The 13,315-nt window shown below is 38.9% G+C and overlaps 1 protein-coding gene across 2 annotated transcripts in view; it reads right to left on the reverse strand.

The window, feature by feature from the left end:
• Window positions 1-13,315, reverse strand: part of HACD2 (3-hydroxyacyl-CoA dehydratase 2) — an 80,129-nt gene that overhangs the window by 24,233 nt on the left and 42,581 nt on the right. For both annotated transcript variants that reach the window (XM_016199940.2, XM_087818185.1), the window contains one exon: window positions 7,016-7,104. In XM_016199940.2, the coding sequence (XP_016055426.2) occupies window positions 7,016-7,104 (89 nt within the window). The remainder of the gene's footprint in view (window positions 1-7,015; window positions 7,105-13,315) is intronic.

Consider the following 13,315-nt stretch of genomic DNA (forward strand, 5'->3'; position numbering starts at 1 on the left):
AATATGCCTCTGGAATCACAGAACTTTTGAAGAAGAAATGTGCTTCTGAATCTGAGATAGGGGTGGGTGTTCAACTCCATATAGGACAAGGCATGACAAGCACATGAAAATAAGGATGTGTTTACAACACATTGATAGAGGGTGAGAGGGGAACTGATGTAGTGGGAAATCAGCTCTGCCATTTATCGCATGTGTGATACTTTGCCTCTCTAGCCTCCAAACTCTAAGTGGAGGAGGCTACAACCTACCTCAAGGGACAGTTATCAAGAGTGAATGATCATGGGAGAGAAACAAGTTGGCGGATTAGGTAACAGCTGCACCCGCAGCCTCCCACAGCCACATCAAAATTACAACTAAAACACAGAACCACCATCACATAGAACCTCCTGAAATCTGGCTGAACAGAAGCCCTACAACCGGGGAACTGAAGAAGCATCGAGACCAGTAGGAGAGGCAGAGACGTGGGCAGATTGGAGCTGAATCCCGGAGACCCGGCCGCAGGCCCACACCTGGTGCCTCGGGTTAAACACAGGAGGGTTATCTCGGGGGTGGAGGTTTCCTGGAGGGGTGAGGGGTCCCAGCCCCACATCGGGCCCCCAGCCCAGGGCTCCAGGGCCGGAAAGAGAAGTCCCCACAACTCTGGGCTGTAAAAAATCAGCAGGGACTGTCCCTGAGAGACTCGGAGGCTGCGGGAGTCCCAGGCTTTCCTCTTAAAGGGCCCACGCACGGACTCACTCAGACGTGCTCCCTCTGAGCCCAGCGCCGGGCAGCAGCTTGAAAGGAACCTGGGACACTTGGGGAGGAACTAACCTGCCTGAAACTGAGGCAAGAGCTGGAGGGGCAGCTTTACCCCAGGCAGAGGAGCTGGCAGAGGCCATTGCCCCTTTGGTGAGCCCTTCCCCAACACAGAGCCGGCAGGCAAGCGCCATATTTGAATCCCTAGCACCTGACTTACACCTTTGGCCCCCCCCCAGTGATTCTGGGAGACCCTACCCCTCCCCACCTGCAAGCTAATCCAAGCCATTTCCAGTGGCTTTTCTATGCAAATGGCCTCTCAAGACCCATGCTTAGGACTTTCCTAAAATCTCTCAAACAAGCAGCAGCGTGCCCCATACAGCTTGATAAGTGGTCCCAGGCCTGGCACTAGTGGCAGCCTGCACTGGCTCATAGCTTGGCCTCTCCTGGACACCTCCAAGCCCAGCACAAGTAGCAGCCAACTACAGTTTGCTATGTAGCTCATGCTGAGTGGTCCTGGACAAGGCACTGGCAGAAGCTGACTTTGCACCTCCTGGTTGGCCCCAGAGACAGTGCACCCAGTGCTCAGACTTGGCCATGCTGGATTACAACCCTACCACATCCAGGAGTGACATACTCAAGGGGTGCACTTGGTGAACACCAAAGCTCCACTGAAGTAAATCTTGCTCCACAGGGTGTCTCCAGCACAGCAGCTCTTTGGCTGTAGTTGCAGCTGGTCCTCACAGCCTACTGTTCCTTCCAGTGACGCCAACAGCAACCAAGGCTCAACTACAACAGGACAGTGCACACAGCCCACACAGGGGAGCACCTAGAAGGCCCAGCTCAGGTGACTGGGGAGGCTGAGCCATTGGACCCTACAGGACACCTACTACACAAAGCCACTCTACAAATTCCAGGAGACATAGCAGCTCTACCTAATACATAGAAACAAACACCTGGAAGGAGCCAAAATGTGGAGGCAAAGAAACATGTCATAAAGGAAAGAACAAAAGAAATCTCCAGAAAAGGAACTAAATGAAATAGAACCAAGCAAGCTAACAGATACAGAGTTCAGAATTTTGGTTATAAGGATGCTCAAGGATATTAGTAAGACTATTAGAAAACAAGTGAGACCATTGATGACCTAATAAAATACCTATCAGAAATGAAGGCAACACAATTTGAAATGAAGAACAATTTACAGGAAATCAACAGTAGAGTAGAGGACGCTGAGAATCAAATCAGCAATTTGGAACACGAGGTAACAAGAAGCACCCAACCAGAAGAGCAAAAAGAAAAAAGGATCCAGAAATATGAAGACAGTATAGGAGTCTCTGGGACAACTTCAAGAGGCCCAACATTTGTATTACTGCGGTACCAGAAGGAGAAGAAAGAGAGCAAAAAATTGAAAACCTATTTGAAAAAATAATGACAGAAACCTTCCCCTACCTGGGGAAAGAAACAGACTTACAAGTCCAGGAAGCACAGAGAGTGCCAAACAAGAGGAACCCAAAGAGGCCCACAGCAAGACACATCATAATTAAAATGCCAAAGGTTAAAGACAAAGAGAGAATCTTAAAAGCAGCAAGAGAATAGAAGTTAGTTACCTACAGGGGAGCACCCATACGACTGTCAGCTGATTTCTCAACAGAAACCTTGCAGGCCAGAAGGAGTGGGAAGAAATATTCAAAGTGATGAAAAGCAAGAACCTACAACCAAGATTACTCTACCCAGCAAAGCTATCATTTAGAATTGAAGGTCAGACAAAGAGCTTCTCAGACAAGGAAAAGCTAAAGGAGTTCATCACCACCAGACCAGTACTATGTGAAATGTTGAAGGGTCTTCTTTAAGAAGAAGGTAATGAACAAAATAATCTAACAGACTAAGTGGATCCAGAGATATTGATGCATGCGACAGACGATCATATTTCAGAGGGAAGAGGGAAGGGGGGTGGAGGGTGGGAGGAGATTGACCAAAGAAGTTATATGCATATGTGCATAACCCATGGACACGGACAATGACAGGGTGAAGGCCTGGGGAGGGGGTGGGAACAGGTGGAGGGAGTCAATTGGGGGGAAAAATGGGACACCTGTAGTACTTTCAACACTAAAGATTAAAGATAAATTTTTTTAAAAAGTGAACGATCATAATATATATAAGAGCTCTCTGTAAACTATAACGCATCAAACAAAAACCAATATAATGATAAAAAATTGGAGGTTACTAACTTTCTTAAACACTGATTATAAGCTTTTCATAAGCATCTTACTGAAAAGTTGGCAAGAATGGCAGATTAAGTGTCACAAAGTCCAGTAGCATGCCCAAAGAGGTGGGAACAGCTGACTGGTGAAATCAGGAGCACTCACAGAACATTCCAGAGGCATGTGGGAAAACATCCCTTTCTCCAATAGTGGCAGAGGGTGAGAAAGAAAGGAGAGAAGGCTCAGCATTCCAGGATAGTTCTATTTTATGTAAATTACCCCTAGTAAAGTACAGATGTACTTGCACTAAAGCTACAGTGAGTCTAGCAACTTCTTTCTCAACTACTGCCCATGGAGGTGACTGGGGACTTCTGATCTTACACTAAGAACTCAGGAGAGAATGTGGGGTAGCTTCTTCAAAGAGGGCTGGGCCAGGAAAAGGGACAGTGGCCTACTTGTGTATCCAGCAATCTGGGGCTCGGCTTAGCTACTTTTGGACAAGGACGAACATGTATTCTGTGAACCTGTCTGTTTTTAAGTGGGGTGTGTGTAGTGAAGGTGGCATTTCCACTGCAGTTTACTCTGAAAAATGCCAATGTTGTTTTACTTCAATGTGAAGAGAAAGAACAGGCTCAAACAGAAGGTGAGAGGAACAAACGCCCGGGAAAGCCCGATGCAGCAGCAGTAGTAGCCAGCTCAGCTAAGGGGTGAGGAGAAGCCAGTTCAGGTCTGGGAGACAGGTGGGAAAACTGGAAAGAAGTCAGCTACAATCACTGATTCCCTCTTGTATCTCCTAAGCCCCACCAGGAGCTTGTTGCTTTTGTCAGGAGCTTTGCACACATACATACATATATATATATTTTTCTCTTTAAAAGGAAAAAAGTGGGAAGGTTATGTTACATTAGGTCAAGAAAAAGCTTTTGAACTTAGAGACCACATTTTTACCCTTTAATATCCTGCCAATAGAGATGTCACACTAGCTGATAGATGGGTCCTAATATGTCATAAAAGAAAATTATCTGATCACCTTTTAGTTCTATAGTGTATGTGATATTTATGGGACTAGAATTCCATGGGGTAGAGAATTAAAATGACAAGTGAGAAGGGCCTATTAAAAGGAAATATACCTCAAATATGAAAAAAGTAGTACCAAGTCCTCAAAGGGCATATAGGCTATACCATAGCACATCATGTACAATTAGTGAAAAACAAGGGAATGAACATGGAAAATATGAGCTGGTCAGAGGGGGTAAAGCAAGAGTCCAAATCCCCATGTAATGCTGTGAACACGAGGAGTTCTCGTCCACAGTAGAGGGGACTATGATGTAAAAAGAAACTGAGAATGAAAGTAGAGTAGTATCAAAAGAATTTGAACATTAAAATGAGAAAGCGAGATATCTTTTATTAAGCAGCTATTTCTGAGGTTAATTTCCTTATGCATTACTTACGTAGTTCCCACCAATAAAATAAACCTAGTTGAATATAAGGAAAATAAAGATATTTTAAAGATGTTTCAGGAAACAAAGAATGGAATTTAGTAGGGAAGTCATGTGTAATGTTGTATAGAACAAGCTGATATGAAACTCTAAGGCAGGAAAGTAGCACTTGGCTAAGAGAAGGAGTGGAGGAACAGGTGATAAGACAACCTCTGAAATGCCACAGAAATAGGCTTTTCAAGTTAGCTATCAATGACCTGGGGTGAGGTGCTATAAACGATGAATGAGTTCTGCTCAAAGAAAAGGGAAATGAGGAAAAACTGTGATCCTGGAGCAGCAGAAACTTTGAATCCTACTCATGTAAGAATGAAGTCAACTGACCAGTAGGGTGTATGTAAAAGTGTCACCAGAGGTGGCAGTAAGACAATAAATTTTAGTGTACCACAGTCTTTAAGAAAACAATGTTAACAATAGTAGAATGTGGTTAAATTTGGTTCAGAGAAATAATTTTGAATATACAAACCTAACAAGTATATAACTTAAATTACTGCAAAGCTCAAATATGACACCATCTGCTAAATGTCAAGTCTACCCATCTGTTGTTATTGAGGACAATGGCCACGTACAGGACATGTTCCTGTAACCTTGAGACGTTTAATAGCTTTTTAAGCCATTGCTAACAGTAATACAGCTAACAGAATTGCTTGACTTGAATTGTAAGCATTTATTTACTGGCCATCCTGTTTGCTAGAAGGGCCAAAAAGCAGAGACGTGGTCACCGAGAGGAGGAGGAGGAGCAGAGGCCATGACTAATCCATCAGCTGGAGCATTAGCACCTGCACAATTAATATCTGACTGTATTGGCAAAGCAATTAATCACTCCATAGTTGACAGTACTCTGTCTGCACATACCTAACATTTAATTATTAAAAGTACATAATTACCTATTTAAGAATGTAAATGAGTTACTCTTAGAAAGAAATAGGTCACTTGAGATGACTGGGAAGTTAAAACTATGAATTGTTTTTAAAATGAAAAGGAAATAGTGTATACACAAAAGTAAGGAAGCAAGAAATACAGGTTAAAATGATTTGTAAAAAGAGTTTTAAAATGAATAAAGAGGTTACATGGTACAAGTAAAGTAACTTTTCCTTACTCCATAAACAAAAATGAGAACAAAGAGCAATATACTACATTTGGATTTTTTTGCCTGTTTTATTTTTAACCTTTTTTTAAAAAGAAATGTGATCACTCAAAAAAAAAAAAAAGGATGTGATTGTTTTACACTCTCCCTGCGCAGAAAGTTCACACATCATCAAGGAATGAGAGAGCTTAAAAAGAAAAGCCTGTGCATTTGCAAATTCCATAATAATTTAACAAAAATAGTAACTTAGCTTAATCAACTCTGGTTAAAAAGTCATTAGCTATGTGCATTTTTCTGTTATCTATATCATATGCCAATAAAAAGTTTAAAAAAACTCAGTTGAAATACAAATGAAACTGTCAAAATAAATCCCCTAAAACAAAATGTTTTGACAGAAATTTCAGAAGAATTGAGGGTAAGGAAAACATCAGAATTATGCTAATGGATGAGAGTGTATTTTATGAGCCCCAAAGAATCTAATAATGCTGGTGATAGGTTTTGGGGACTAAAAAACTGAAAAATGAATCCTCATGGTAGCTACAGATACTTTACTTCAAGGTGACATTAACAAGAAATAAATGACTTTGAAAAAGGAGAAAACATACAGGAAAACCACCTTCTTCCCCAATACCAGGAAATGAAAGCTCAGTTGTAAAGTCACACTTATGGTAATGATGGCTTTCTCCCCCTAGTTCTTACAAGGAACATCCCTGGGCCCGCCCAGGGTATCTCCCACCCAGACCCCATTGAAAACATTCACCTCCCAGATCCACTAGACTCAGCACACTTGGGAATTCCATTAATCCTAGTGGCCTGTGCGGAAACAAGTTTGTTTCTCCTGGTCCTATAAAGATCAGACTGTTCTGTACAGAGAACATTTTGAAGGTTGCCAGAGGGGAGGGGTTTTGGGGGATGGGTGAAAAAGGTGAAGGGATAAAGTACAAACTGATAGTTACAGAATAGGGGATATAAAGTACAGCATGTGAAATAGTCAATAATACTGTAATAACTATGTTTGGTGTCAGATGGGTACTTGATTTGTCAGGGTGATCACTATGCTGTACACCTGGAACTAATATAATATTCACTGAAAAATAAAAAATTATTTAAAAAAGAAAAGATCAGACTGTTCTGGGAATGAATTAATGTCCTCTACTCCCACAACAGTCCCACTATAAGTTGTCTAGATTTTAGTGTGCTGGATACAAACAAGATACCAGAAGAATATAACTGATTTTCAGACTACATGCACACTATCCAATCTCCATGGGATGGAAGATTGCAGGACTTTGTCATTTAATCAGTCTTCTCTTTAACAACATTGCATATTTGGGGTACGTTTCCCACTAGTAACCCAATTCCTACAGTGAATATGAACTTTATCTGGGCTACATGGATGTGACATGGGATTCCATCTGTAACACACATGTGAGAAAGAAAAGCTGACTAGCATTTGTTAGTGCTGATATTATTTTATTTCAGTCTATATAAACACTTACCTCTTTGACACTATGTGTTACTGCCCAGATTAGAAAAACTCTTGACATCACTTGGAAAGAAGTAAGGACAACAGAAGATGGAACAATTCCTGAAAGAAATTTTAGGATGGGTAAATAAATGTACTGTACTAAGATTCACATGAAATAAATTTTCTAAAACATTCAAATTTTAATGTTTGGACACAAAACCATCTTGAACAAATGAAATTTATCTTTATTGCTATATAGACTATGATTTTCAATGTAGTAAATATTAAAAACTTTTTCCTCCCTGAAAACAATATGGTTAATCACAATAGCAAACCATGGTATCTAGGTACCCTTCTTAAGCCTAACCAAATAAAATATTTTTTACACTTACCAGGTAGGTAGAGAAAATAAAACCATTGCTTAACCTTTAAAATTAGACACTGAAAGTTCATTTATAATGTGGGTTTCAAAAATAAATAGGCACCTATAAAAGGGAAATCAACTGCATTTGTGTCTAATGAACACTGGAAGCTCCTGAATCAGACTTGATATACTATCTAATGGTTAAGTTGGTATCTTTCATAATTCATTTAAAGATTTTGCCAACAAGCATAGCAAAATCAAAGTTTATTATCTTTATAGACCACTTCTTCTCATCTTGTTTACTACAGTAAGCAGTGGTACAATTATCCTCCCAATGTCCTCAAGTTATAACACTGGAATCAGCTTTATTTTACATAATCCTCAAGTTCTGCTAAGTTTGCATGTCTTTGGCCTCCCCCTTCAATTTCTACAACCACAATCTCTATCTAGAGACCAGCCACTACCATGGTATAAAATTCTTGCCTCCTTTAGGTCATCTTAAACCCAGCAATAAGCCATATCTATAAACATCATTTTCTCTTTGTAACTTCACACTGGCAAGAGACTGCTACTAAAATAAAATCTAAAAGTAGAATTGTGGATATATAAGCCAGCACCCCCTCACCATTTTTCTCTGGTCTCACGGCTGTCAGCAACTAGACTTACCAACTTCCTGGACCTATCAAGTTGCATATGAGCCACTCCACACCTGCCAGGAACCTCTTACCACAGTCATAGATTCTTCTTCCACTTTAAAACTAACCTCATTCAATACATTCACCGGACTATCCCAGACCAATTTCCAAACCCTCTAAAATGCACTCAGGCTTCTGAACATTTATATAGTTGGACAAACTATGACTTGCCAAAAGAGTGTGTACAAATCAGATAGAGATATAACCGCCTGTATAGGTTTGGTTATGAAAGGAAATCACTTTATATCTCATTAAGAGATACTATATCCTGTTAGAATGACTTTCTTAAAGAGGATTTGCATTGCCCTGGCCAGGTAGCTCAGTTGTTTAGAGCACAGCCCCAGTACACCAAGGTTGCAGGTTCAAACTCTGGTCTGGGCACAAACAAGAAGCAACCAAATGAGTACATAAGTAAGTAGAACAACAAATATATCTCCTCTCTCTCTCTCTCAAATCAATCAATCAATAAAAAAATATATTTTAAAAAAAGAGGATTTGGGCTTCAAGAGGGTTTGGTTTGTTCTGAAAAGCAAGTAACATGGACATGACGAGCAATGTTTAGCAAATAAAGATGCTTAATAAATCTTTGTAAAATGAATGAAAGAAAAATATAAATGTATGGACATACAGGTCAATGGAAATAAAGTTAGGAGTCCAGAATTAAACCTTTACATTTATTGTTACATGATTTTCAACAAGCTAAGACAATTCACTGAAAAAATACATTTTTTTTTTTTCTTTAACAAATGGTGCTGGGACAATTGAATAGCCCCTTGAAAAGAATGGAGTTAGAACACTTCCTTACACCATATACAAAAATTAACTCAAAATCGATCAAAGTCCTAAATGGAAGAGTTAAAACTAAAAGTATTGGAAAAAACAGATGTAAATCTTAGTGACCTTGGATTAGGCAATGGTTTATTAGGAATGACACTAAAAGCACAAGAAAATATAAATAAATTGGTCTTCATAAAAATTAAACTCATGATTTTAAAGGACACCATCATGAAAGTGAAAAGACAACCACAGATAGGAAAAAATAACAAATGAAGAACTTACATCCAAAATATTTACAGAATTCTTACAAGTTGATAAAAAGGCAAATAACCTACTTTTTAAAATGGGCAAAGGATTTGAAGAGATTTCTCCAAAGAATGTATGCACATGGCCATTAGTCATCATGGAAATGCAAATCAAATTAAAACCATAATGATCTATCCTTCACACCCACTAGGATGGTTATAATCAAAATGACAGATAACAAGTGTTGATGGGGATACTGTGATATTGGAACCCTCACACATTGCTGACGGGGTTATAAAATGGTACAGCCACTCTGGAAAAGTCTGGCAGTGCCTCAAAGTGTTAAATGCAGAATTACCACATGACCCAGCAAATCTACTCATAGATGTATATAAACCCAAGAGAAAAGAAAAATAACCCATACAAAAACTTGTATGTGAATGTTCATAGCTGTATTCACATTAGCCAAAGAGTGGAAAAAATAAAAATGTCCAACAGATGAATGAATAAATAAAATGTGCTATACCCATACAATAAAACATTATAAATAAAGCATATAAAAAAAACAGTAATGAATAATAAATAAAAAGAAATGAAGTACTGACACATACTACTCTATTGATAAAAACTTGAAAATACTATGCTGAGTGAAATAGCCAGTGACAAAAGACCACGTGTTGCATGACTGAATTTATATGAAAAGTCCAGAATAGGTAAACTATAGAGACAGAAATATTACCTGGGTCTGGGAGGTTAGGAGGGAACAGGACTGACTGACAATGGGTATAGGGTTTCTTTTTTTTTTTGGGGGGGGGTGTTAGGGTTTCTTATAACAGAGGCAAAGCCTGCCTAATAACTGAATGTTTGGGACTTTAGAGACCCTTTAGCTTCAGCACAGCAAAAGAAACTGCCAGTAAAAAAAGGCAAAGGGCAAGATTTCATTTTTATTGATGAGTAATATTCTATTGTACATATATACATCTTCTTTATCCATTCACCTATTGATGTACACCTACACTGCTTCCACATCTTGGCTATTGTAAATAAAATGCTGCAATAAACATAGGGGTGCACATACAAGGTGGGGCAAAAGTAGGTATACAGTTGTGAGTATGTGAAACAGTTTATTCTTGTGTTGTTTATTAATTATTATTTTCCATACAAACAACTGTATACTTACTTTTGTCCCACCCTGTATTGTTTTGAATTAGCGTTATGGGGTTTTTTTGTTTGACAAATAGAAATGGAATGGCTGGGTAGTGTGGTAGTTCTATTTTTAATTTTGAAAGGAATCTCCATACTGTTTTCCATAGTGCCTGCATCAATTTACAATCCCACCAACAGTGGTGAAGGGTTCTCTTTTTTCCAGCTTATTTGTTGACTTTCTGATAACCATCTGACAGGTATGAAGTGGTATTTCATTGTGGTTTTGATTTGCATCTCCCTAATGATTAGTGATGCTGAGCATCTTTTCACATGTCTGTTGGCCATCTGATTTGGAGAAATGTCTATTCATGTCCTCTTCTCATTTTTTTGTTTTTTGACGTTGAGTTGTATGAGTTCCTTATATATTTTAGATATTGAGCCCTTGTGGAATACATAATTTGTGAATATCTTCTCACATTCAGTAGGTTGTCTTGTTTTGTTGATGGTTTCCTTCACTGTGCAGAAGCTTTTTAGTTTGATATAGTCCCATTTTTTTACTTTTGCTTTTGTTTTCCTTGCCAGAGGAAACATATCCAAAAGGAAATTTACAAAGACTGAGGTCAAAAAAGTTTACTATATGTATTTTCTTCAATGAGTTTTATGGTTTTGGGTCTTATATTAGGTTCTTAATCCATTTTGGGTTCATTTTCTGTATATGGTATAAGAGAGTGGTCCAGTTTAAATGTTTTTGCATGTATTTGTCCAGTTGTTCGAACACCAGTTATTGAAGAGACTACCACTTCTCCATTGTATATTCTTGCTTCCTTTGTTATAGATTAATTGACCACATGAGTGAGAATTTATTTGTGGGCTCTCTATTTTGTTCCATTGATCTATATCTGTTTTTGTGCCAGTGCCATACTGTTTTAATCATAGCTTTGTAATATAGCTTGAAATCAGGGAGCATGATACATTCAACTTTGTTCTTTCTCAAGATTGCTATAGTTATTCAGGGTCTTTTGTGGTTCCACATAATTTTTAGGGTTATTTGTTCTAGTTCTGAGAAGAATCCCATTGGTACTTTGATGGGGACTGCATTGACTATGTAGACTGCTTTGGGTAGTATGGACAGTTTAATGACATTAATCCTTACATATATATTTAAATACAGTTCAACTTCTATTGTTCATACTCTTTGTATTTTGCTTTTCTCACTAAACATTTTAAGAAATTTTATATCTTAAAACATATTCTTGCCTTAGCTGGTGTGGCTGTTGGTTGGAGCATCATCCAGTATACTAAAAGGTTTCCAGTTCAATTCCCAGTCAGGGCATGTACCTAGATTTCTGGTTCCACCCCCGGTCAGGGCACATACTGGAAGGCAACCAAATGATGTTTTCTATCACATCAATGTTTCTCTCTCTCTCTCTTCCCCTTTCCCTCTTTCTAAAATCAGTAAGCATATCTTCAGGTGAGGGTTAAAAAATAAACAGCTTTGGCCGGTGTGAGAATGTTAGAGTATCGGCCCATCCACCAAAGGATCAGGGTCGCTGGTTCAATTCCCGGTCAAGGGCACATACCCGGGTTGCAGGATCAATCCCCGCCCCAGTCAGGGCGCATGCAGGAGGCAACCAATTGATGTGTTTCTCTCACATCAATGTCTCCCCCCCACACACTCTTCCACTCTCTCTAAAAAAGTCAAAGGAAGCCCGGCTGGGCGTGGCTCAGCAGTTGAGCATCGACCTAGGATCCAAGAGATCATGGTTCAATTCTTGGTCAGGGCACATGCCTGGGTTGTGGGCTCGATCCTCAGTTAGGGGCGTGCAGGAGGCAGCCAATAATGACTCTCTCACTATTGATGTTTCTATTTCTCTCTCCTCCTCTCCTCTCTTTGAAATCAATAAAGATATATTAAAAAAAAAAAAATGGAAAAATATTCTTGGGTGAGGATTAACAAACAAACAAACAAACAAATTCTTCAAAATATTTTAACTCGAGTTATATTCCTTTGAGTGGAATATATTTATCTATTCTCCTTCTGAGAGATATCTAAAAACTGCTCCAATTTCTTGCTACTGTAAATGAAGTAATAAAATATTAGAAATAACACTTAAATATTTTTGAGGCTTATACTTTTCTTTTTTAGGATTTCCTTGGGACAGTTCCCAGAAGTAGAACTACTACATCAAATGGTATGAATTCCTTGAAGGCTCTTGAAATATATTGCCAAATTGCTTTCCAAAAAGTTTGTATCAATAGACATTCCTACCAGCAGTATATAAGCATGACTGCTTTAATACACCCTCCACAGTGAATTTAAGTCTTAATAAATTAGGCAATAAAAAGCTAACTAATTTTTTCCCACTTGATTGAGATGCAGTGATGTTTCTGGCTTTGCCTGTAGGTGCTCGTGTGTTCCCTATTCAGAGAACCTGCCTAGTTGGGCAACTGAGTTTTCACCAAATGATATCATTCATACCAACTCTCACTTAGTTTCTATGGCATATGAACCTACCTCAGCCACCCAGCGAACAGGAGCTCAGGACCTAGCCTGACAACCAGATCTCAAAATGCCTGCTCTACTGGACTAGTCAAAAGGCCAGCAGAAAAAAGGGACTCTTATATTAGGAAGACTATCTGAGGGCCAGGAGCTCCAAGTTTATCCTTGGGGTCAAGCCAGACAAACAACAGAGGGCAACATAGATAGGCCATATTATCTTGGCTCCAAACAGAACAGACATCACCAAGTTGGGTGTATTGTTGTTATCAGGTGGATTTCATAAGAAATTGTTAAAAATTATCTTGTTTGCTGTAGAAATGGTATGCAGTATAGTATCTACCCTATCACTCGATGTTCATTATATAAAGCCCTAAGTGGGAAATTTGTTTTAGAATTTAATGTTAAGAAGTATTTTTTTCTTCTCTTCTCCAATGAAAGACATTATAGAACTCGGTAGTCCTTTTCAACTTGGTAGTCAGAAGGTTTAAAGCCAAATGTGAAGCATACTAAATTACTATATTTTGAGTATAAGTTAGCACAAATCCTTAAAAAATGAGGAGTATAGATAGATCAGACAGACCAGATCCTTTATTTTCTAGCCTT

Source organism: Miniopterus natalensis, chromosome 6, assembly GCF_054644295.1.
Source record: "Miniopterus natalensis isolate mMinNat1 chromosome 6, mMinNat1.hap1, whole genome shotgun sequence".
NCBI lineage: Eukaryota > Metazoa > Chordata > Mammalia > Chiroptera > Miniopteridae > Miniopterus > Miniopterus natalensis.